The sequence below is a fragment of the Oncorhynchus clarkii genome, chromosome 28 (assembly GCF_045791955.1).
Source record: "Oncorhynchus clarkii lewisi isolate Uvic-CL-2024 chromosome 28, UVic_Ocla_1.0, whole genome shotgun sequence".
Taxonomy (NCBI): domain Eukaryota; kingdom Metazoa; phylum Chordata; class Actinopteri; order Salmoniformes; family Salmonidae; genus Oncorhynchus; species Oncorhynchus clarkii.
Genome location: NC_092174.1, coordinates 4,816,393 through 4,841,442, shown reverse-complemented (window position 1 = coordinate 4,841,442; position 25,050 = coordinate 4,816,393). Strand labels below are relative to the sequence as shown.

General features: G+C 42.2%; 1 protein-coding gene across 2 annotated transcripts in view; it reads right to left on the bottom strand.

The window, feature by feature from the left end:
* Positions 1-9,478: 9,478 nt before the first annotated feature.
* LOC139386904 (prohibitin 2a) overlaps positions 9,479-25,050 on the bottom strand; it is a 36,491-nt gene continuing 20,919 nt past the window's right edge. The window contains exons 7-11 of one of the 2 annotated variants that reach the window (XM_071132778.1): positions 16,386-16,489; positions 14,559-14,636; positions 11,883-11,968; positions 10,757-11,088; positions 9,479-10,529 (exon numbers count right to left, since the gene is read on the bottom strand). In XM_071132778.1, the coding sequence (XP_070988879.1) occupies positions 10,764-11,088; positions 11,883-11,968; positions 14,559-14,636; positions 16,386-16,489 (593 nt within the window). In that variant the 3' untranslated portion in view covers positions 9,479-10,529; positions 10,757-10,763. The remainder of the gene's footprint in view (positions 10,530-10,756; positions 11,089-11,882; positions 11,969-14,558; positions 14,637-16,385; positions 16,490-25,050) is intronic. The other variant, XM_071132779.1, reaches the window with a different exon arrangement.

The following is a 25,050-nucleotide window of genomic DNA, read 5'->3' as shown; positions in this document are numbered from 1 at the left end:
AATCCGTAACGGACTGTAGCCCCTGCCACATGCGGCTGGCATGATTCCACCTTATTCCGGTATTGTCCCATAGCAGAACTTCTTGTACTTATTCCTGTCCTCGGCCGTAGCATCAGGGTTGTCTACAATAGCTCTGTGTGCGGGGATGAATTCGAGGACTATGCGCTGGCGACCTGTCTACATGAGAAACCCAACGAGGTACAAGCTGCAACTCTGAGGAGTTTAATGGGCAGCGAATGCAGGCATATCTACCGGCACAATCTCACCCTCACAGCACGACAACAGTGTGATGCAAAGGCTATATTGGATGCATTGGAGAATTACTTCAAACCCGCCAGAAACGTAATTTATGAGCGGTTCGTTTTCGGAAGCTGCAAACAGGAAGAGGGTGAGTCAGTACACAACTTTGTAACCCGTTTGAGAGAGAAATCCGCCACTTGTGAATACGGGGGATTGAAAGATGAATTGATTCGTGACAAAATAGTGCTGGGAATTGCAAATGAGGATACACGCCGGCGTCTACTGAGAGAGAGACTTAACATTAGTAACTGCCATCGAAATGTGCCGCACTGCTGAAGTCACTGACATGAGAATGAGAGCAATGGAAATCGAAACCCCACGCTCCGACGTTGATACTGTTCACGCTGTTGCTAGGCAGACATTCAGACTAAACCAATCGAGGCAGAGCAATTCACCACGAACAGTGAACACAGAGAGCCCCGTAGCATGTAAATACTGTGGGAATACACACACACGTGGCAAAGAGCACTGCCCTGCCTACAGAAAACCATGCAGAGCTTGTGGAACTAATAATCATTTTGCAAAAGTGTGTCTCAAAAGCAAAAGAAGGGTGAGTGAGGGCAAGATTCACTGTGTTGATGATGTCACTCAATGTTCAGAGCTGAACAGTGAAAGTGACATTTACATGCATGAATCCATTGGGGCTGTACACTCAAGAGGGAAGAAATGGTTAGTGACACTACGATTACACAACAAGCAACAACAATGTCAACTGGATTCTGGTGCTACATGCAATGTAATGAGCTACAAAGACAAAATCAATCTGGCACCTGACACACATCTATTGCCCAGCAATACTAGACTAAAGCTGTACTCAGGAGAGCTAATGAGCTCTATGGGCACCTTTGAGACAGAATGTGTTATTCGGGGACGCAAACACAAGCTGGAGTTTGAGATTGTAAAAACCAGTCAACATCCTCTCCTCTCAGGCTCTACATGCGAACGCCTGGGACTGATGCAGTTCACTGTACCAAATGACCTGCACATTGTGGATCATGTCCAGCATGGACCCCTGTCCAAAGAACAAGTACTCAGCAGATATGACGATGTATTCAACATGCCCGTTGAATCTGTGCCTGGGGAGGTACACTTTGAAGTGGATGAGAGCATCAGTCCAGTGTGCTCCTCGCAATATGCCCATTGCAATGAAAGTGGCTGTGAAGGCCCAGCTGGACAGGTATGAGGCCGACGGCCACATGACATCTGTGACTGAACCAACTGACTGGATCAGCAATATGGTCATAGTGAAAAAAACAGAGAAGCTGAGGGTCTGCATCAACCCAAAGCATCTGAACCAAGCACTGAAACGATCCCACTACATCAAGGGCATTGAACCCATCGCCGATGAGGTCCTGATCGTAGGCTGTGGTGACACAGACGAAGAAGCAGAACGCGACCACGATGTGAAGCTCCTGGCACTGATGGAGCGCTGCCGATCAGTTAAGCTTGGCCTTGGCCTGAAGAAGCTGCAGTTCAAGGTGAAAGACGTCCACTTCCATGGCCACATTCTCTCGGCAAAAGGCCTGAAGCCGGACCCAGACCCCCTCTGATTCTGGTGACCATTTCTCAATGGAGTGAATTGCGGGTACTTCCTGTTTCATATTTAAAAAAAGTAATCAACTGTTGTTTGGGGGGGAAATTGAGGGTGAAATTTCAACTACAGAATTATGTCAACATAGGCAAACCTTGTATAAATATGTTGAATTTGTACCTTACAAACATCCAATCTTCAACGTTATATCCACTATCAGAAAAAAAACTATAGGCTGGGCAGCACCTCTTATTGAAATAATTGATCCATCTACAGATACCCTTTGGCCTCCCATCCAGTGTTTTAACCAAGACCAGCCCTGCTTAGCTATGCTATTTGACGATTTCCCTAATAATCCTGTTTACATGGATACATCTGAAATCAGGCTACCTGATGGGACTTTTGATAAATGCAGAAAATCACCATGTTATTTTTGCAAAGCCTATTTGATTCTGAGATCGGACATATAAAGTTTGTATGTGAAAACTCTAAGATGCATACTTTCAGTTTTTCAGAACTTACTTCACACAAAAGAGATGAAGGCTTGCGCAACCGGTGCTAGCAAATGCACAGATCAAATACACCCCTGAAACGTTGATTAAGCTGTTTACATGTCCTAATAATTTGAAAGAATGCTCAGAAAAACAGGTGTTTTAATCAGCGTATGAAGTCTTCAACTATAGCTCTCCTAGCTGTGCCTTAAGTACACTTGTAGTTGTTGTGTTCGGAACAGAGCCCTGCATTTATTATAATCCTCAATGTCTCATCTTTCAGAATGCATTGAGTCACCTTCATTTACAGCATTTTCCTCAGTCTGACAACCAAAAATTTGCAAAAGTTGCCCAATTACCGGGAGGATGGGGGGGCACCTTCTTGTTGCACACGGTGCTCAAGTTCAGAACGGCTGTCAGTCAAAACCCATACAGTGCTGTGAAGTGCAGAGCCAGAGCTCTGACGTAATGTTACTGTACAGCCACTACGTTCCAATTTAGGTACTTATTAGTGCCCAAATCTACCATTATAAACCCTTATACGTGTACAAGTGTAAACGATTAAAAAAATAGGACTAAATCAAACCTTTATTTAACTGTTATTTTGGTTGAGATGGAGAAGTGAATCCAACATATACAGTATCAATTATTAATTTGCAGACAAACGGAATTAAAGACAGACTAAAAGCCAATTTATGCTTGATCCAGCAATGTGGCCCGGAGACTCAGTATGGAGTGTCATGCAATTGTTGTAACAATGCGGAGGGCTCCGTATAGCTCCGCATTGACATGATTGGTTGACGGTAGGTGGGGGCGGGCAGGAGGTCCTGTAAGAAGTATGAATGCTCTGACTTCTGCGGAGGCCGCATCAGAGTAAATGCTATACGGACACTGCAGATGTCAGATTGATAATGCAGAGCCTTTAAGTCAGTGGCACAGATAGTTCTAAGTAGAAGAATTTGTCTCCCAGTGTCTGTTGGAAAGCAGACGGAAAGCAGACTGAACCAGGTTTTACTCTAGGATTTTGCCTATGCTTAGCTCTATTCCATTTATTTTAATTTTAAAAACTCCCTCGTTTTTGCCGATGACAGCATTCCCTTAACATGATGCTCATCCATATCTTTATATATTCTTAATTCCATTCCTTTACTTAGATCAGTGTGTATTGTTGTGAAATTGTTAGATATTACTTGTTACATACTACTGCACTGTTGGAGCTAGAAACGCAAGCATTTCTTTACACCCGCAATAACATCTGCACGTGACCAATAAAATTTGATTTGATGCCACCAAGCTTGAAAATACCGTATGAAGAGTGGCACTCAGTGATGTGTTGGATTTGCCCTAAACATATCACTTTGTATTCAGGACATTAAGTTAATTTCTTTGTCACATTTCATGTAGTTTTACTATAATGCCTTATTGCAAACAGGATGCATGTTTTGGAATATTTTTACGTACATGCTTCCTTCTTTTCACTCTGTCTTTATTCTAGTATTGTGTAGTAACTACAATGTTGTTGATCCATCCTCAGTTTTCTCCTATCACAGCCATTAAACTCTGTAACTGTTTTAAAGTCCCCGTTGGCCTCACGGTGAAGTACTTGAGCCGTTTTCTTCCTCTCCGGCAACTGAGTTAGGAAGGATGCCTGTATCTTTGTAGTGACTGGATATATTTACACACCATCCAAAGTGTAATTCAATGTCAACCTTTATTTTACCCATCTACCAATAAGTGTCCTTCTTTGCGTAGCACTGGAAAACCTCCTTGGTCTTTGTGGTTGAATCTGTGTTTAAAATTCACTGCTCGACTGAGGGACCTTACAGATAATTGTGTGGGTTAAACACTACTATTGCACACAGAGTGAGGCCATGCAACTCATTATGTGACTCGTTAAGACATTTTTTACTCCTTAACTTATTTAGGCTTGCCATACCAAAGGGGTTGAATACTTATTGACTCAAACATAATTCCTCTTTGACATTATGGGGTATGGTGTGTAAACCAGTGACAAAACATCTCAATTTAATCAATTTTAAATTCAGGCTGTAACACAACCGAATTTGGAAAAAGTCAAGGGGTGTGAATATTTTCTGAAGGTACAGTAAGAGGTCTCAATAGGGAGGTCAGGGCTAGTTCAAACTGCAGAACTTGGTGAATAGGTCATGGGAGACAAAAGTGAGAGACAATAATGAATAAAGATGCTCAAATCAAGCATGTGTATCTGTAGTGGGTGCTCTTCAACTCTAAAATGCACTAGACTGTGTAAGATAAAATCCAGAAAAAGAAAAACAGGCTAATGCAAATGTGGTCCCAATGTTTAAAAATAGTCAGCAGGGCTAGATCACACTGCAGTAGGATGGTTCTCCTCACAGGTGAGTGAATCAGCCCATTATTGGTGAATTAGCACTTAGTTGATCTCTGGGAGCAGGACACGGGAGAGCTGAATAGATCATGTGAGGCAAAAGTGAGATACAAAAGTGAATAAAATAATTCACAGCAAAAGGATTGTGGTTTGCGAGCTAGAGGCAGGGTGCTCAACAATCATCCACTCCAACTATTAACAGGGATAATGTGGCATTTCTCATTTGTCAGTAGGAACTGAAATGTTTGGGTCCTGCCTTGATGACTGTATCAGATTTACACTACTTGTCCTATACATTTTTGTGGTCTTAAATTATTACTTGGAATAAACAAAGCTAAAATGCTCCTTTTCCCAGAATGATACAGTAGCTAGTGATATATCTATCTTAACTTGATAGTATTTTGTTGGACGGAGATCCCTCTCGAGATGTCACCAGCTTTCTACTACCTTAGACACGGATAACGTGATTATCAGACGTGATCAGCTGAGAGAGTACCATGGATAGTACACAAGATTTCATACTCGGTGGCGTTTGCCATAAAAGTAAGTAGCCCACCACCTACAGTGCATTCAGACCCCTTGACTTTATCCATATTTTGTTACGTTACAGCCTTATTCTAAAATATATTAAATAGTTTTTCCCCCTCATAAATCTACACACAATAAATACCTCATAACGGCAAAGCAAAACACAGGTTTTAGATTTTGTTTTGCTAGTTTATAAAAAAAATTCAAATGGAAATATCACATTTACATAAGTATACAGTTATTTTTAGGTCTCTCCAGAGATGTTAGATCGGGTTCAAGTCGGGCCCTGGCTGGGCCACTCAAGGACATTTAGATACTTGTCTCGAAGCCACTCCTACCTTGTCTTGGCTGTGTCCTTCGGGTCGTTATCCTGTTGGAAGGTGAACCTTCGCCCCAGTCTGAGGTCCTGAGCGCTCTGGAGCAGGTTTTCATCAAGGATCTCTCTGCGCTTTGCTCTGTTCATCTTGCCTTCGATTCGGACCAGTCTCGGTCCCTAGCACTGAAAAACATCCCCACAGGATGATGCGGTCACTACCATGCTTCATCGTAGGGATGGTGCCAGGTTTCCTCAAGACGTGACACTTGGCATTCAGGCCATAGAGTTAAATATTTTTTTCCATCAGACCAGAGAATCTTGTTTCTCATGGTCTGAGAGTCATTTAGGTGCCTTTTGGCAAACTCCAAGCGGGCCATTATGTGCCTTTTACTGAGGATTGGCTTCTGTCTGGCCTGATTGGTAGAGTGCTGCAGGGATGGTTATTCTTCTGGAAGATTCTCCCGTCACCACAGAGGAACTCTGGAGCTCTGTCGAGAGCCCTTATCCCCCGTTTTTAACCACCCTGAAGAGTAGACTCGCTAATTCTCAGTTGAGGAACGAGAACAGAACACCATGGGTGTATTCAGTGAGGCAAAATGTTCACGACTTTGCAGATAGAAATAACATATAGGGGTGGCAGGTAGCCTACTTGGTTAGAGCGTTTGACTTGTAACCGAAAGGTTGTGAGATCGAATCCCCGAGCTGACAAGATAAAAATCTGTCGTTCTGCCCTGAACTGCCCCCGCTGTTCCTAGGCTGTCATTGAAAATAAGAATTTGTTCTTAATTGACTTGCCCAGTTAAATCAAATGTATAATTTTTAATTTTTTTTTTAAACACCAACAAGATTGTCTACTCTTCATGACAGAAAATCATGTTCTACAAAATTCCTTTATATCTCAATGTCTTGCCTCGTGAAATACACACAATAGGATACATGTAGACCGCTTCCTTCCTGCCTTGTCTTTAATCTCTGGGACTTGTGGGAAGGGAAAATTCAATGCCACTACAATGTCTGCAGGCTTATTCTCAAGCAAAGTCATTGTGAGGGAACCAATCAATGAAACCCCTATTAAGATATAGTAACCTGAATGCCAATGCAAAATTAAATACAACCTCTGACAAAGTAGCATTTGAAGTCCCTAGTTTCTTCAAAGCACTACAGTTCTCTCTTATTCAATGTGCTCTTTGTAGGAGTAAATCACTATACAGAGTACTTATGCATCAGTATACTGCACAAAGAACAAAATCACAATATGCAAAAATTTCTAATATTTTGCTCTTAAGTCAGTCAGCCAATTGAAATGCTTTAGGCCCTAACCTATGGAATTCACATGACGAGGAAGACAGATATGCATGCATCAGTTGGTCACAGATACCTTAAAAAAAAGGTAGGGGGATGGATCAGAACCATCTGGTGTGAACACCATTTGCCTCATGCAGTGCAACATCTCCTTCGCATGGAGTTGATTAGGCTGTTAATTGCGGCCTGTGGAATGTTGTCCCACTCCTCTTCAACGTAGCTTATGTCTGCCCATAACCTAACCCCACAATGGGTCACTGTTCACTTCAGAAAACTGCTTGACCCCCACGACACCGTACACGTGGCCTGAGGTTGTGACGTCGGTTGGACTGCCAAATTCTCGAAAATGAGACTGGATATTCTCTGGCAACATCTCTGGTGGACATTCTTGCAGTCAGCATGCCTTTTGCATGCTCCCTCATAACTTGAGACAAAATTGCACATTTTAGAGTGGCCTTTTATTCTCCCCAGCAAAAGGTGCACCTGTGTAAAGATCATGCTGTTTAATTAGATTATTGATATACCACACCTGTCACCTCTATGGATTATTTTAGCAAAGGAGGGATGTAAACACTAACAGGGATGTAAACATTTGTGCACAAAATTAGAGAAATAAGCTGTGTGTGTGTAGAACATTTCTGGGATCTTTTATTTCAGCTCATAAAACCAACACACTACATATGTTTTTGTTCAGTATAGTATGCCTTAAGGCAGTGTTTCCCAAACTCGGTCCTCGGGACCGCAAGGAGTGCACATTTTGGCCCTAGCACTACACAGCTGTTTCAAATAACCAACTAATCATCAAGCATTGATTATTTGAGAATCAGCTGTGTAGTGCTAGGACAAAAACATGAACCCCTTGGACCGAGTTTGGGAAACACTGGCTTTAGAGATAATTCAGCCAAATTACCAAATGTCTACATTTATTTCCTTATATTGAAAGCAGTCTAAGGACAAGGAGACTGCAACCCACGCTCTGGTTTTTGTTGAACTAGCCCCAAACAGCTAATGTAAGCATTTTCTAACCAAACAGTCAATGAACTATGCCTTTATAGAGCAACTGCCCATAAAAACCAACTTCTCATGTAGAAAACAGACTTTGGCATCAATATGCACAAGGAACATTTATTCAACTGTCAAATTTTGCTACAAAATGTAAATAGGAACATTTTGATCATGAAGTCAGTCTCATCCTAAACTGAGTTGAGACTTGTGGTCATGACTGTAAATGAAGGTTCGGTTTGCGTCAAACCTGCCCACAAGTAACCATCAATTCGTAGCTGCACGTGACCCAATCGTAATGCCTGTGGTACATTTGGGTTAACTTTGGATATCACCAACGTGCTAAATTAAGGTAAATTACACAATGTACATGGAACAATATTCAAAAATTCCAATGATTTAAAAATCAAACCAACTAAAATTGTAGAAATATAATATATACAAATATTGAACTTAATGAGAACTAAAAAGGTGTGCAACATAAGTCTAATTTACATTGTGTAATTTATTGACGGTTCTTAACTAGCCATGGAGATTGATTTCACTTTGGATAGCCTAAGTGAAACCAACTTTGCCATGGTCGCACACCAGCCAGATGAAGCTAATTGCCAAAATAATTTGGCTAACTCTTCCCACCTGCCGAACACATCAAACCACGCCCCGAAAACAACTCACTTTTGTATTTTGTCGTGGCTGCTAGTATTTCTTAAATGAACCCAATCTAAAAACAAAGCCAAATCAGGAAGGGTCACCCTTTAAGGGTGTGAAAGGTACTACTAAAATATCAGGGTCAATAGTGACAATTAGATCTGAAATCGATGAAATAGTAGCCAGTGTAATAAAGGCAGCCTGTGCAAAGGACTTCATGCTTAGAGTACAGCTTCCCCTTGATTCAGCTCATACCGAGACGCCAACTCAGGACCTCTGTCTCCCAAACACTAGACCACCCTCCTGAAGTGTTCCAACCCATCGCGCTATTGAAAACATTTTTTTCAACGGCGCAATGGGCGATACTTCAGGCTAAGGAGTGAGTTTCACAGATCCCCATCTTCTACAAGGGGGCATGCCCATTCAAATGTTTTGCTCTACAAAAAATAAATAAATAAAATTTCACATTAAAGGCATCTGATAGGGTTGGGCAGTATCCAGAATTTAATACAGTCGTAGCATTTCTGTACAATACTGGGGTAAACGGTATTACTGGAAGTGCACACAATTTTAGGCAACAGGGATCTTGATCCAGGAGTGGATTGAATGTCTTGTCTGGGTACCAGTCTTTTTAGCTAACATTCCACTCCATGTTATTGCCAAAAAGAGACAAGCCTTTCTGCCATCTTCAGATATTAACATTCTACTATTAACGAGCTCAAGGAAGACAGTGTTATCGAACCAGGATCAACTCCTCTAACAGCTTAAACGATATTGAAAGTTATATCATCAGTATTTAAAAATACCCGATATATCGCCCAAGCCTAACATCTGCAACACCCAAAAGTGTTAAAGTAGCCAGTATAAGGGTTATGGAACACACTGCTGCAAATGTTGCATGGTATCATGACAGCACAGGACAGTCTGATATTATTGTGCATAAAGGATTAAACAGTTTTGTATCAAGTCTGACGTTAGAGATCACGTAGACGCTGTTGTGATCCAAAAACATGTATTTATTCAAACCCAATGTGAGTGCTTCAGCCTCTAGTTAGGATTACGAACACAGTAATGAAGACCTTTTTCCTCGAGCAAAGATGAACAAATAGGTTGAAATGCAGTGAAAAAAAAAATGTAAAGGGGGGGGGAAACATGAACCAAAGAAAATAAATATTTTCATTACAATTAGATGTATTACGCTGGTGTAACATTGTTTTGTGACACAGGACATTAAGATTCATTGGTATTCATTCACGATACTTCGTGAAGATCCGGCATGACACTTTCAACAGGTATATCCAGGACAAAAACTGCTTATGTTGAGTGTTACAGAACACAAATATAGAAAAAGTACGGAGGAGCCCGTCTCCTAGCAATGTCAGAGTAGGACTCTATGGATGGTTCTCCGATGCATGACGTTGTCACATCTAAATTTAACTAAATAATAAAGGCAGGGAGGTGATGACACTTGGAGTGTAAGAAACCACTGGGTTGCACCTGCTGTGTAGTTAGTTGATTTCGTGCCACTATGGAGTTGTTAACTCAAACCAGGGCCCACATCCAAAAAGCATATTGGAGAAGAGGACCTGATCTTAGATCATTGCTCTCTTTCTATATAATCTAAAACTAATGTTACTGTATATCAGCACACCAACTCTGAGGCTCTGTGAATACAGGCCAAGAGCTAGGCACTGTGACAAGGAGATACACTTTGTAGAAACAAATAAGTGCTCCTTTGTGCTGGTCTGTGAGTACCCCGGCACAATCCGGTTTCTATTCATCTGTACATCATTACATTTAATACGAGGTAAAGCCAGGCAACTGTAACATGATACCATATGTGGAAAGCCATTTCAAAGACAAATTGAACATAACATAATGCAAGTGAATGACTAGACAGAAAAACCTGTACGCATAGGGGTCTTCCAGGACCAGTGTTGAAAACCACTGTGTGGCAAAGAGGTATAATGTGTAGAGATGGCTCAAATTGAAGATACGGAATGCATACTCTTCAGGGACGCTTCCCTTTACCTCGGCAACGATAAACTGAAAAAAAAAAATGGAAAAAAAGCATATCAATAAAAAGAGGAAACCTACATTTTAAGACAAGGCCGTTCACAAGCAATCAGATAGTTTGATGATATTCTTTGTATATATTTTAGTTAGTAGTAGTAGTTAGTAGATCAAATAATTATTCTTTCCCATGCATTTTACCAGTACTCTCTCTTCACCATTGGGTAAGAAATTGTCTTAACCCCTCCCCATCCACGCACCCTACGTTCAAGCCTCGCCATTTTGCGCCACGTCCCCAGGACCCGCCGCCGCAATATGGGGGACCGGGTATTCTCCCGCCTCACTCCATGTCTCTGGAACAACGACCATCTCATGGAACTTCAATTCATGTTCCTCCTCAATCTTTGGAACAGCCATGCTGACAATATCAGGGCTCTTCGAGAAGTGTTGTTCCTCAATCCCTGGAAGCATTGCAGGAACACTGGCTGTCTCAGGGGTCTTCAATTCTCCCTCAATCTCTGGAAGCGTCTCTTGAACAGCCTTGCTGATAATCTCAGGGCTCGTCCAGCCTATTTCTCCCAACCTGCTCAAACTGTTGGGGCATTTAAAGTAGGTCCAATGCAGCCGTTTTCATCTCAAAAATCAAATCATTTCTGGGTAACAATTAAGTACCTTGCCAATGATTGCTTTCAATTTAAATTATTTAAATAAAGAAATAGAAATAGCTTCTTAGCAAAGAGCCATTTCTCAAGCAAGAATTTTGCTAGGACTGTCTGGGAGTGGTCTGAGTAGGGAAAGGGAAAACCGAAAACTAGCTGTTATTAGCAGAGAGACTTAACGGTCTTATTGGTTTATTAACTACTTTACGACCTGGTTATGTCACCAGGCAGGTCAAAACACCATCCCACCAAAACAGGCTGAAATGTCAGTGTCTTTTCAAAAAGCTCTTATACTAAAAGGGCATCATAACTTTCACAATATCACAGAATTATTCCAACCTCAGTGTGCAAATATATATAAAACACAGGGAAATCCCATTTTTGACTACACTGAGCCTTTAAGGCTCATTTCCACCCCTGGCCCACCTTCCCCCTTTTGTCAACTGTGTACATCAGTCTTATATTGTCATATTTCTTGTTTTGTTATATTTTTAATATGATTTATAATTTAATGCACTTTGAGATTAAAACTAAACCAAAGTGCTATTATACAAATAAAATAAATAAATTAGGGCACACAATGGAAAATGTTTACCAACACGAAAAACAAGGAGCCTTTCTTATTGGACAAGTCTAAGTAATTCCACCCTGTTGTCTTCTATTTGGTGCCAAATGAACACGACCCAGATAAATAGGAACAGTCTTAGGGTAACAGAAGGGAACCTACTTGCTGAAGCTGTTGCTTGTGTTGTCCTGGAGGTTCAACACTAGGTTATCTGCACTCAGGTACACCTTGTTCTGCGATGTCGCCACCTGGAGAGCAGACACAGTCAGTAGGATTGGGCAATGTCCGGAATGACATAGTACGTTGGGACAATCCAAACAGCGTGGATCTACGATTGTATCGTAAAAAAACAATTTGTTGCACACAGAGGGGACAATTTGCGAGAAGAACGCAATTTAAAAGGACTCATTGGTTATATCAGAACTGTTATTTGGTGCATACAGTGGGGCAAAAGAGTATTTAGTCAGCCACCAATTGTGCAAGTTCTCCCGTTTAAAAAGATGAGGCCTGTAATTGTCATCATAGGTACACTTCAACTATGACAGACAAAATGAGAAAAAAATCCAGAAAATCACATTGCAGGATTTTTAATGTATTTATTTGCAAATTATGGTGGAAAATAAGTATTTGGTCAATAACAAAAGTTTATCTCAATACTTTGTTATATACTTTGTTGGCAATGACAGAGGTCAAACGTTTTCTGTAAGTCTTCACAAGGTTTTTACACACTGTTGCTGGTATTTTGGCCCATTCCTCCATGCAGATCTCCTCAATGTTTTGGGGCTGTTGCTGGGCAACACGGACTTTCAACTCCCTCCAAAGATTTTCTATGGGGTTGAGATCTGGAGACTGGCTAGGCCACTCCAAGACCTTGAAATGCTTCTTACGAAGCCACTCCTTCGTTGCCCGGGCGGTGTGTTTGGGATCATTGTCATGCTGAAAGACCCAGCCACGTTTCATCTTCAATGCTCTTGCTGATGGAAGGAGGTTTTCACTCAAAATCTCACGATACACGGCCCCATTCATTCTTTCCTTTACACGGATCAGTCGTCCTGGTCCCTTTGCAGAAAAACAGCCCCAAAGCATGATGTTTCCACCCCCATGCTTCACAGTAGGTTTAGTGTTCTTTGGATGAAACTCAGCATTCTTTGTCCTCCAAATACGACGAGTTGAGTTTTTACCAAAAAGTTATATTTTGGTTACATCTGACCATATTACATTCTCCCAATCTTCGTCTGGATCATCCAAATGCTCCCTAGCAAACTTCAGATTGGCCTGGACATGTACTGGCTTAAGCAGGGGGACACGTCTGGCACTGCAGGATTTGAGTCCCTGGTGGCGTCGTGTGTTACTGATGGTAGGCTTTGTTACTTTGGTCCCAGCTCTCTGCAGGTCATTCACTAGGTCACCCCGTGTGGTTCTGGGATTTTTGCTCACCGTTCTTGTGATCATTTTGACCCCACGGGGTGAGATCTTGCGTGGAGCCCCAGATCGAGGGAGATTATCAGTGCTCTTGTTAGTCTTCCATTTCCTAATAATTGCTCCCACAGTTGATTTCTTCAAACCAAGCTGCTTACCTATTGCAGATTCAGTCTTCCCAGCCTGGTGCAGGTCTACAATTTTGTTTCTGGTGTCCTTTGACAGCTCTTTGGTCTTGGCCATAGTGGAGTTTGGAGTGTGACTGTTTGAGGTTGTGGACAGGTGTCTTTTATACTGATAACAAGTTCAAACAGGTGCCATTAATACAGGTAACGAGTGGAGGACAGAGGAGCCTCTTAAAGAAGTTGTTACAGGTCTGTGAGAGCCAGAAATCTTGCTTGTTTGTAGGTGACCAAATACTTATTTTCCATCATAATTTGCAAATAAATTCATAAAAAATCCTACAATGTGATTTTCTGGATTTTTTTCCCTCATTTTGTCTGTCATTGTTGAAGTGTACCTATGATAAAAAGATGAGGCCTGCAATTTTCAAGTGGGAGAACTTGCACAATTGGTGGCTGACTAAATACTTTTTTGCCCCACTGTAATGTCATTCTTATTCAAATGGTTACAATAGACAAACAATCTAATTAAATAATTGTTCAAAACAGTGTTAGGTGAAGTTGTGTTTTAATCTAGTCCAGGCTGCAGAATGATTTTCAAATTGGAAGGGCTGTTTCTCTTGTCCATAAAAATACTCAGATATTAGCCTACCTTTTGAAAACAAATATTATAGACATATCAAGTGTAGGCTATTGTTATTTCATCTTGCTCATCTGGGTAAGCGCATTTGCAATATTTTTTCTTCCATTAGGTTGCTTTCCGACAGTAAAAAAACAAAAAAGGAAGTGACGGGATTTCACTTAGTAACTATAGTACAGCCTGCCTTACGCTAAATCAGAAAAAACGACAGCTGACTTGGTGGGAAAGAAAAGCACATCTTCTCAAGTTCTGCAGTTCTTCAGGTTTCAGGCCGAATGAAAAAGGTGAGCCAGCAGACCTGACCAAAGTCACTTGCAGAATATGCAAAAAAGATTCAGGGCAAAGGATGGACAGACTACAAACCGCCATCAACATTCACAAGCGACTATAAAAATCCAGATGCATCCTGCTTTAGAAAGTGGTCATTTTGCACCATCTAGTGGGCTAAGGAAAAATCACTATGGCCCTTTTGACCACCCTTCCTTCCTACCTTGTTCACTGATCTCACGCAAATTGATAGATGTAACACTGGTTTCATCACATAGCTTTCACCAATTCCACCATGTCAGATTAGGTAAGGGAGGAACGAAGAACGCAATCTTAAAGTATTTAAAAACAGGGCCTACAAACGATTAACAAAAAGCTGGATTTCCGTACCGTCTTGGCAATGTTCTGAGCTGCTCGGATCTTCCGGAGTTTCAGGTAGCCAGGGTTCTTTGTCACCGCCTCACCCAACTATAGTTACACAAATAAGAAAATGCAAATGAGTTAATGTATGCCATCTTGGCACCTCAATATACCCCGGAGGGCATAGCCTAGTCCACATCCAGCAGGTTTTACTGGTCTGACTCTGGCTTTGCCTATGATCCAGCCATGATCCCAAATCACACTAGTCACCACATTAAGTTGGGTCAGTTAAATTTGGCACGCACATGTCCTAAAAGCAGAAAGGTATTTCAAAGTGAATGAAATTAGGATAAACCCAGTTCACTTGTTCTCTTTAAATCAATGATGTATAGACCCAAAATGGTTCATGTTTTTAAAATAAAATAAAAGTGAACGGAAGGTACCTTTAGTGTATTCCATTTTAACCTAACCTTTTATGACAAAAAAATAAAGCCTGACAGACATCAGCTGTATTTGAAAACATCTAGAAACGTAAATAAGCATCAGTGAGCAAAATGTCGTATCCACTTGATCTCGTCAGAACACTTCAGAGCAGTCAGAGCTTAAAGCGACAATAATGTAGAGTTCCCAAGGTAGACAGGAGCACATCACTTTTGAGACTAAAGGTCTCTGGCATCTTGTTTGAGATGGAACTACAACTGATGTAAACAGAGGAACTGAACATCCATTTGGAGAAGTCAAATTAAGCATTGCTTTTTTTCCCCTTTTTTTTCTCTCCCCTTTTTCATGGTATCCAATTGTTGTAGTAGCTACTATCTTGTCTCATTGCTACAACTCCCGTACGGGCTCGGGAGAGACGAAGACTGAATGTCATGCATCCTCCGATACACAACCCAACCAGCCGTACTGCTTCTTAACACAGCGCGCACCAATGTGTCGGAGGCTACACCGTGCACCCTTGGCTAGCGCGCACTGCGCCCGGCCCGCCACAGGAGTTGCTGGTGCGCGATCAGACAAGGAGATCCCTACCGACCAATCCCTCCCTAACCCGGACGACGCTAGGCCAATTGTGCGTCGCCCCACGGACCTCCCGGTCGCGGCCGGTTACGACAGAGCCTGGGCGCGAACCCAGGGACTCTGATGGCACAGCTGGCGCTGCAGTACAGCGCCCTTAACCACTGCGCCACCCGGGAGGCTAGCATTGCGTTTTACAAAATATGGAGATGCATTACTCCCTGCCTGTATTGGATTTTTAAAAAGACAACAAATCAATGAACAGTCTCATACCTGCAATGCCTTTTTATCCAGCATTACCATCGTATCTAGGGTTGCAAAATTCTGGCAACTTTCCCCGAATTCCCTGGTTTTCCAGAAATCCTGCTTATTCCATTCTGATTCCGGGAATCTTCCTAATGGGATTTCTGGAAAACGACCAGAATTTCGTAACACAAATCTTATCTATACACCACTGGAGACTGGACACATCTGAGATTAAAATTAAGAGCAAAAGCACACTAGTGTTTAACCTAAAAACCACAAGAGTATGATGTGCTGCCATAGAAATATATAAAATAATACATCCATGTCTATGGATACAGCAGTGTGTGTACTCAGCTGTATGGTCAACCAACATGAGTGGAAGGGAATGAGTAACAGCTGGTGCAAATCACTCCCTAAAACCTCCATTTGGCCTAAGCCCTTCAATATTTGCAGATCTGTAAAGGTGGAAGCAATATTGTAGAGGTTCTTCCACTAAACCTAACCAGACCCTTCATATATAACATTGAAGGGTTAGGAAGAGATTTGGGACCAGCTTTAGCTGTGCGTGTTCAGAGGAGTCTCCTCTTCAGAGTTCACCATTTTAGCAGCCTCTGCCTCTCCTTCAGCCTGGATGATCTTCTGCCTCTGGTCCTGCAAGGCTTTCTCCACATAGAAGAAGGCCCTCTGTGCCTCCTGCTGGGCTGAAAATACAGAGCAAGGTGGTCACATTACCATGACAAGAGAATTGATTGCAGAACTTTCTTTACTACATCAGATAAGCTCAATGAAGCATAGCATAAAGCAGGGCTGCACAACCCTCTTGGAGCTCTACTGTCCTGTAGTTTCAGTCCAAACCCAATTTAAAATATTTATTATGGATCCCGATTAGCTGCTGCCGAAGCTGGGGTCCAGCAAAATTAAGGCAGTTTATACAATTTAAAAAACATTACATTCACAACACACTCTGTGCCTCAGGCCCTACTCCACCACATATCTACGAAATTCATGTATAGTGCGCATGTGTGTGTGTGTGTATGCGCCAATATGGGTGTTGCTTCACAGTCCCTGCTGTTCCATAAGGTGTTTTTTAAATCTAAGTTTATTGCTCCCGTCAGTTACTTGATGTGGAACAGAGTTCCATATAGTCATGGCTCTATGTAGTGCTGTGCGCCTCCCATAGTTTGTTCTGGACTTGGGGGCTGTGAAGAGACCTCGTGGCATGTCTTGTGAGGTATGCATGGATGTCCGAGCTGTGTGCCAGTAGTTTAGACAGACATGTTTACTGCACTGAGCTCTCTCATAAATCAAAGTAGTGGTGAAGTCAATCTCTTCTCCACTTTCAGCCAGGAGAGATTGACATGCATATTATTAATATTAGCTCTCTGTGTACATCCAAGGGCCAGCCGTGCTGCCCTGTTCTGTGCCATTAGCAATTTTCCTAAGTCCTTTTTTGAGGCACCTGCCCACATGACTGAACAGTAGTCCAGGTGCGACAAAACTAAGGCCTGCCTTGTTGATAGTGTTGTTAAAGCAGCGCATTGCTTTATTATAGACAGACTTCTCCCCATCTTAGCTACTACTGCATCAATATGTTTTGACCATGGCAGTTTACATTCTAGTGTTACTCCAAGCAAGTTAGTCATCTCAATTTGCTCAATTCCACATGATTTATTACAATATTTAGTTGAGGTTTAGTGAGTGTTTTGTTCCAAATACAATGCTTTTAGTTTTAGAAATATTTAGGACTAACTTATTCCTTGCCACCCACTCTGAATAACTGCAGCTCTGAGTGTTGCTGTCATTTCAGTTGCTGTAGTAGCTGACGTGTATAGTGTTGAGTCATCCGCATATATTACACTCTGGCTTTACTCAGTGGCATGTAGCTAATAAAATGTTTTTTAAAGCAAGGGGCCTAAACAGCTACCCTGGGGAATTCCTGATTCTAACTGGATTATATTTGAGGCCTCCATTAAAGAACACCCTCTGTTCTGTTAGACAAGTAACTCTTTATCCACATAACAGGGGGTGTAAAGCCATAACACATATGTTTTTCCAGCAGCAGACTACGATCAATAAATGTCAAAAGCTGCACTGAAGTCTAACAAGACAGCCCCCACAATCATTATCAATTTCTCTCAGCCAGTCAGTCATTTGTGTAAGTGCTGTGCTTGTTGAGTGTCCTTTCCTATAAGCATGCTAAAATTCTGTTGTCAATTTGTTTACTGTGAAATAGCTTTGTATATGAGGGGAAGGGGAAAACAAACAAAAAAAAAGAACTTTACTAAGGGTTGGTAACGGTCAGATTGGTCAGCAATTTGAGCCAGTAAAGGGGGCTTTACTGTTCTTGGGTAGAGGAATGACTTTAGCTTCCATCTAGGTCTGAGGGCACACGCTCTCTAGTAGGCTTAAATTGAAGAGGCAATATCTTGTACTATTATCCTCAAATTTTCCATCCAGATTGTCAGACCCATGTGGCTTGTCATTGTTGATCGACAATTCTCACCTCTTCCACACTAACTTTACCCAATTCAAAAGTACAATTCTTGTCTTTCATAAATTGGTCTGATATACTTGGATGTGTAGCATCAGCGTTTGTTGCTAGCATGTCATTCCTATGTTTGCTTATTTTGCCAATGAAATAGTCATTAAAGTAGTTTGCAATATCAGTGGGCTTTGTGACGAATGAGCCATCTGATTCAATGAATGGAGCAGAGGTCGCTTTTTTCCCCAAAAATGTCATTTAAGGTGCCCCAAAGCTTTTTACTATCATTCTTTATTTCATTGTGTAGTTTCTTTTTATTAGTCACATGATTTCTTCATTTGCAGTACATTTGCCAATCAGTTGGGCTGCCAGAGTTAATTGCCATACCTTTTGCCTCATCCTTCTCAATTCCTCATCAATCCAAGGAGATTTAACAGTTTTTACAGTCATTTTCTTAATGGGTGTGTGCTTATTAGTAACTGGAATAAGTAGTGGTTTAATAAATGCGTCAAGTGCAGTGTCTGGTTGCTCCTCATTACACACCAGCAAATATTCTTTACATCATCAACATATGAATCACTCCAAAAACTATTGTATGACCTCATACACTTTTAGGCCCAGCGCTTGGAACTTTCCTAGATAATGCTACTACATCCTATGGATTTGGATACCGATTTAAAGCAAATATCTGCAGCATAAGTAAAGATGTGATCAATACATGTTGAAGATTTAATTCCTGTGATGTTTATAACTACCCTGGTAGGTTGACTGTCAACCTGATCCAGGTTGCAGGGACTGGTGACAGTTTGTTTTTTTCTGAGTTGGCAGCTGGATGATAGCCAGTCAAGATTTAAAAATCACCCAGAAAATATACTTGTTGACATACATTATCAAGCATTCACATGTTATCCAGATACTAACTGTTAGCACTTGGTCTACAGCAGCTTCCCACAATAATGAGGCAGATGAACCTGTAGCCATATTACATCAACAGTATTTAACATTAGATAGTCTCCAAGCTTTACAGGAATGTATTTCTGAATATAGACCGCAACACTGTCTCCGTTGGCATTTGTTCTTTCGGTAGATGTTATAACAATGTACTGCTACCACTGTATCAAAGGTATTATCTAAGTGAGAGTGTCAGAGAGAATATGAATGTCATCTGTTACAAGCAAGTTATTTACTTCATGGACCTTGTTCCTAAGGCTACAGTTGAAGTCGGAAGTTTACATACACTTAGGTTGGAAACATTAAAACTAATTTTTTAAAACTAACACTACAAAATATAGTTTTGGCAAGTCGGTTAGGACATCAAATTTTTCCAACACTTGTTTACAGACAGATTTTTTAACTTAATCACAATTCCAGTGGGTCAGAAGTTTACATACACTAAGTTGACTGTCTTTAAACAGCTTGGAAACATCCAGAAAACAATGTCATGGCTTCAGAAGCTTCCGATGGGATAATTAACATCATTTGAGTCAATTGTAGGTGTACCTGTGGATGTACACTGCTTCAAAAAAATAAAGGGAACACTGAAATAACACATCCTAGATCTGAATGAATGAAATATTCTTATTAAATACTTTTTTCTTTACATAGCTGAATGTGCTGACAACAAAATCACACAAAAATGATCAATGGAAATCACATTTATCAACCCATGGAGGTCTGGATTTGGAGTCACACTCAAAATTAAAGTGGAAAACCACACTACAGGCTGATCCAACTAATGTCCTAAAAACAAGTCAAAATGAGGCTCAGTAGTGTGTGTGGCCTCCACGTGCCTGTATGACCTCCCTACAATGCCTGGGCATGCTCCTGATGAGGTGGCGGATGGTCTCCTGAGGGATCTCCTCCCAGACCTGGACTAAAGCATCCGCCAACTCCTGGACAGTCTGTGGTGCAACGTGGCGTTGGTGGATGGAGCGAGACATGATGTCCCAGATGTGCTCAATTGGATTCAGGTCTGGGGAACGGGCGGGCCAGTCCATAGCTTCAATGCCTTCCTCTTGCAGGAACTGCTGACACTCCAGCCACATGAGGTCTAGCATTGTCTTGCATTAGGAGGAACCCAGGGCCAACCGCACCAGCATATGGTCTCACAAGGGGTCTGAGGATCTCATCTATGTACCTAATGGTAGTCAGGCTACCTCTGGCGAGCACATGACTGACCCACCGCCAAACCGGTCATGCTGGAGGATGTTGCAGGCAGCAGAACGTTCTCCACGGCGTCTCCAGACTCTGTCACGTCTGTCACATGTGCTTAGTGTGAACCTTCTTTCATCTGTGAAGAGCACAGGGCGCCAGTGGCGAATTTGTCAATCTTGGTGTTCTCTGGCAAAAGCCAAACGTCCTGCACGGTGTTGAGCTGTAAGCACAACCCCCACCTGTGGACGTCGGGCCCTCATACCACCCTCATGGAGTCTGTTTCTGACTGTTTTAGCAGACACATGCACATGTGTGGCCTGCTGGAGGTCATTTTGCAGGGCTCTGGCAGTGCTCCTCCTGCTCCTCCTTGCACAAAGGCAGAGGTAGCGGTCCTGCTGCTGGGTTGTTGCCCTCCTACGGCCTCCTCCACGTCTCCTGATGTACTGGCCTGTCTCCTGGTAGCGCCTCCATGCTCTGGACACTACGCTGACACAGCAAACCTTCTTGCCACAGCTTGCATTGATGTCCCATCCTGGATGAGCTGCATTACCTGAGCCACGTGTGTGGGTTGTAGACTCCGTCTCATGCTACCACTAGAGTGAAAGCACCGCCAGCATTCAAAAGTGACCAAAACATCAGCCAGGAAGCATAGGAACTGAGAAGTGGTCTGTGGTCACCACCTGCAGAGCCACTCCTTTATTGGGGGTGTCTTGCTAATTGCCTATAATTTCCACCTGTTGTCTATTCCATTTGCACAACAGCATGTGAAATTTATTGTCAATCAGTGTTGCTTCCTAAGTGGACAGTTTGATTTCACAGAAGTGTGATTGACTTGGAGTTACATTGTGTTTAACCTCTAGCGACGAGCAATCCCGTATCCGGGAGCGTAATCATAGCCTCAAGCTCATTACCATAACGCAACGTTAACTATTCATAAAAATCGCAAATTAAATGAAATAAAATATATTGGCTCACAAGCTTAGCCTTTTGTTAACACTGTCATCTCAGATTTTCAAAATATGCTTTTCAACCATAGCTACACAAGCATTTGTGTAAGAGTATTGATAGCTAGCATAGCATTAAGCCTAGCATTCAGCAGGCAACATTTTCACAAAAACAAGAAAAGCATTCAAATAAAATAATTTACCTTTGAAGAACTTCGAATGTTTTCAATGAGGAGACTCTCAGATAGCAAAATGTTCAGTTTTTCCAAAAATATTATTTGTGTAGGAGAAATCGGTCCATTTTGTTCATCACGTTTGGCTAAGAAAAAAAAAACGAAAATTCAGTCATTACAACGCCAAACTTTTTTCCAAATTAACTCCATAATATCGACAGAAACATCGCAAACGTTGTTTAGAATCAATCCTCAAGGTGTTTTTCACATATCTATTCGATGATAAATCATTTGTGGCAGTTGGGTTTCTCCTCTGAAGCAAACGGAAAAATACACGCAGGTGGAGATTACGCAATAATTGCAACGGAGGACACCAAGCGAGCACCTGGTAAATGTAGTCTCTTATGGTCAATCTTCCAATGATATGCCTACAAATACGTCACAATGCTGCAGACACCTTGGGGAAACGACAGAAAGTGTAAGCTCATTCCTTGCGCATTCACAGCCATATAAGGAGACATTGGAACACAGCGCCTTCAAAATCTGGGGCATTTCCTGTTTGAAATTTCATCATGGTTTCGCCTGTAGCATCAGTTCTGTGGCACTCACAGATAATATCTTTGCAGATTTGGAAACGTCAGAGTGTTTTCTTTCCAAAGCTGTCAATTATATGCATAGTCAAGCATCTTTTCGTGACAAAATATCTGGTTTAAAACAGGAACGTTTTTTATCCAAAATTAAAAGAGCGCCCCCTATATCGAAGAAGTTAAGTGTTTCCTTTATTTTTTTGAGCAGTGTATTTCAAGGCCTACCTTCAAACTCAGTGCCTCTTTGCTTGACATCATGGGAAAATCAAAAGAAATCAGCAAAGACCTCAGAAAAGAAAATTGTAGACCTCCACAAGTCTGGTTCATCCTTGGGAGCAATTTCCAAATGCCTGAAGGTAACACGTTCATCTGTACAAACAATAGTACTTAAGTATAATCACCATGGGACCACGCAGCTGTCCTTGAGATGAACGTACTTTGATGCAAAAAGTGCATATCAATCCCAGAACAGCAAAGAACCTTGTGAAAATGCTGGAGGAAACGGGTACAAAAGTATCTATATCCACAGTAAAACAAGTCCTATATTGACATAACCTGAAAGGCCGCTCACCAAGGAAGAAGCCACTGCTCCAAAACTGCCATAAAAAAGCCAGACTACGGGTTTGCAACTACACATAGGGACAAAGTTCGTACTTCTTGTAGAAATGTCCTCTGGTCTGATGAAACAAAAATAGAACTGTTTGGCCATAATGACCATCGTCATGTTTGGAGGAAAAAGGGGGAGGCTTGCAAGCTGAAGAACACCATCCCAACTGAGAAGCATGGGGGTGGCAGCGTCATGTTGTGGGGGTGCTTTGCTGCAGGAGGGAGTGGTGTGCTTCACAAAATAGATGGCATCATGAAGGAGGGAAATTATGTGGATATATTGAAGCAACATCTCAAGACATCAGTCAGGAAGTTAAAGCTTGGTCGCAAATGGGTCTTCAAAATGGACAATGACCCCAAGCATACTTCCAAAGTTGTGGCAAAATGGTTTAAAGACAAAAGTCAAGGTATTGGAGTGGCCATCACAAAGCCCTGACCTCATTCCTATAGAAAATTTGTGGGCAGAACTGAAAAAGTGTGCGAGCAAGGAGGCCTTCAAACCTGACTCAGTAACACCAGCTCTGTCAGGAGGAATGGGCCGGAATTCACCCAACTTGTGGTAAGCTTGTGGAAGGCTAACCGAAACGTTTGACCCAAGTCAAACAATTTAAAGGAAATGCTACCAAATTGAGAGTATGTAAACTTCTGACCCACTGGGACTGTGATGAAAGAAATAAAAATACATTATTCTGACATTTCACATTCTTAAAATAAGGTGTTGAACCTAACTGACCTAAGACAGGGATTTTGACTAGGATTAAATGTCAGGAATTGTGAAAAACCGAATTTAAAATGATTTTGGCTAAGGTTCCGACATCAACTGTACATATGTTAATATGGGCTATTTTTAGAACTTTTCTGGGTTGCTTGATTGTTTTTAATGCTTTTTGGAAAGTTCAGGAGGTAGGGTGAGCTGGATAAAGTAGTCTTCCTACTATTGCACACTGCCTCAGTGCTAACAGTAACTTTGGTGTATAGGCTTATGATTACAATAGCTGTAGGATATACAGATGTATCCCCAAATTTCACCGACTACATAAATTAAATTACATTGCGTTTGCCAATGCCCCTAAGATCATGTACATTTGATGCACCATTTACGACTCATTGTCACAATGGTAGTGATTAACTGAGCTGGTCTTAGATCATTTACCAGTCATTGCTTCAATGCAGCCTTGAAATGTGTTGAGTCCAGGAGACAAGATGATTTGGATGGACTCAGTCATCCCTGTAGAGTATCTTCCGTTTCCAGGTGTCAAAGTTATCAATAAAAGTGATCCTAACAGAGCTACAGTAGTCTTTTAGCCAGATATGTAATGCCAGTAGTCTGCGGAATCTTTCACACCCGCAGCCCAACGATGGTACTGGACCTGAAATTTTTGGCCGTTTATTGGCTTCTTAATGCTAAAATCAGTTCTTTAAAATACATTTTCAAATGTTCCGAGCTAGCCCTCCTGATGTCGTTTGACCCCACATGGACTTCGACAGTGTCAGCTCCCAGCATCTGTGGTAGAACAGTCGGAAGCAGCCTTATGTCCTGTACTCGTGCTCCTCGGTAGCACAGGGTTTTTGCCTTGGGGACCAAGATGTTTCTCACCATAGAGCTGCCTATGATGACAGCTGGTGATGTTGAATGGGCCGGTCTCACAGGCAGCCTCACGTCTGGTGAGGCTGGGAGCTCCAAGGATCTGAACCCGAGGTAGAAGCCACCTGAGAGAAAGACAGAACCGAGGACCAAGACACAGGTAGCTCCGGATCCAATCTTGATTGGGAAGCCACCAAGGAAGAAGGCGCCGGAACCTCTGGACCCAGGGCGACAAAGCAGTTTCTGGTCGGTTTCAGTTCATGGAGACCCTTGACAGAAGACGCCTTCTTTGACTTCCACGGTGAGTGACATACCTCCATGGCTGGTTGGGTCGAGATCAGCTCCCTGAGATAGAACACTGCCTAGCACTGGCCAGTCGGCTGTGGAGAGCCCGACAAGGCGGCGTAACTTCCACCAGAGTGGCGTCCGGCTACTGGGGTGGAAGAAGATGGGAGTGGGGACCCCAGTAGCTTATGTAAGTTTGCTACTTGCTGGCTAAGAATAGCTACTTCGCTCCTGTAGTCCTCCGCAAGCAAGCAGTTGCGACATTGAAAGTCAGCGCGGTCCATATTGTCCCAGAACAAAGCAAAGTAAACGCAGCTCCTGCAACACTGGAAACGTTCAATAGCGACCTCCATTTGAGACCGCCGAGCCAGCTAGGCTAGCTGGGCTTTCCAGTCTCTCCCCCTATATGGAATCTGGCAGGATCCCGGGACAGATAGCAGCGCTCA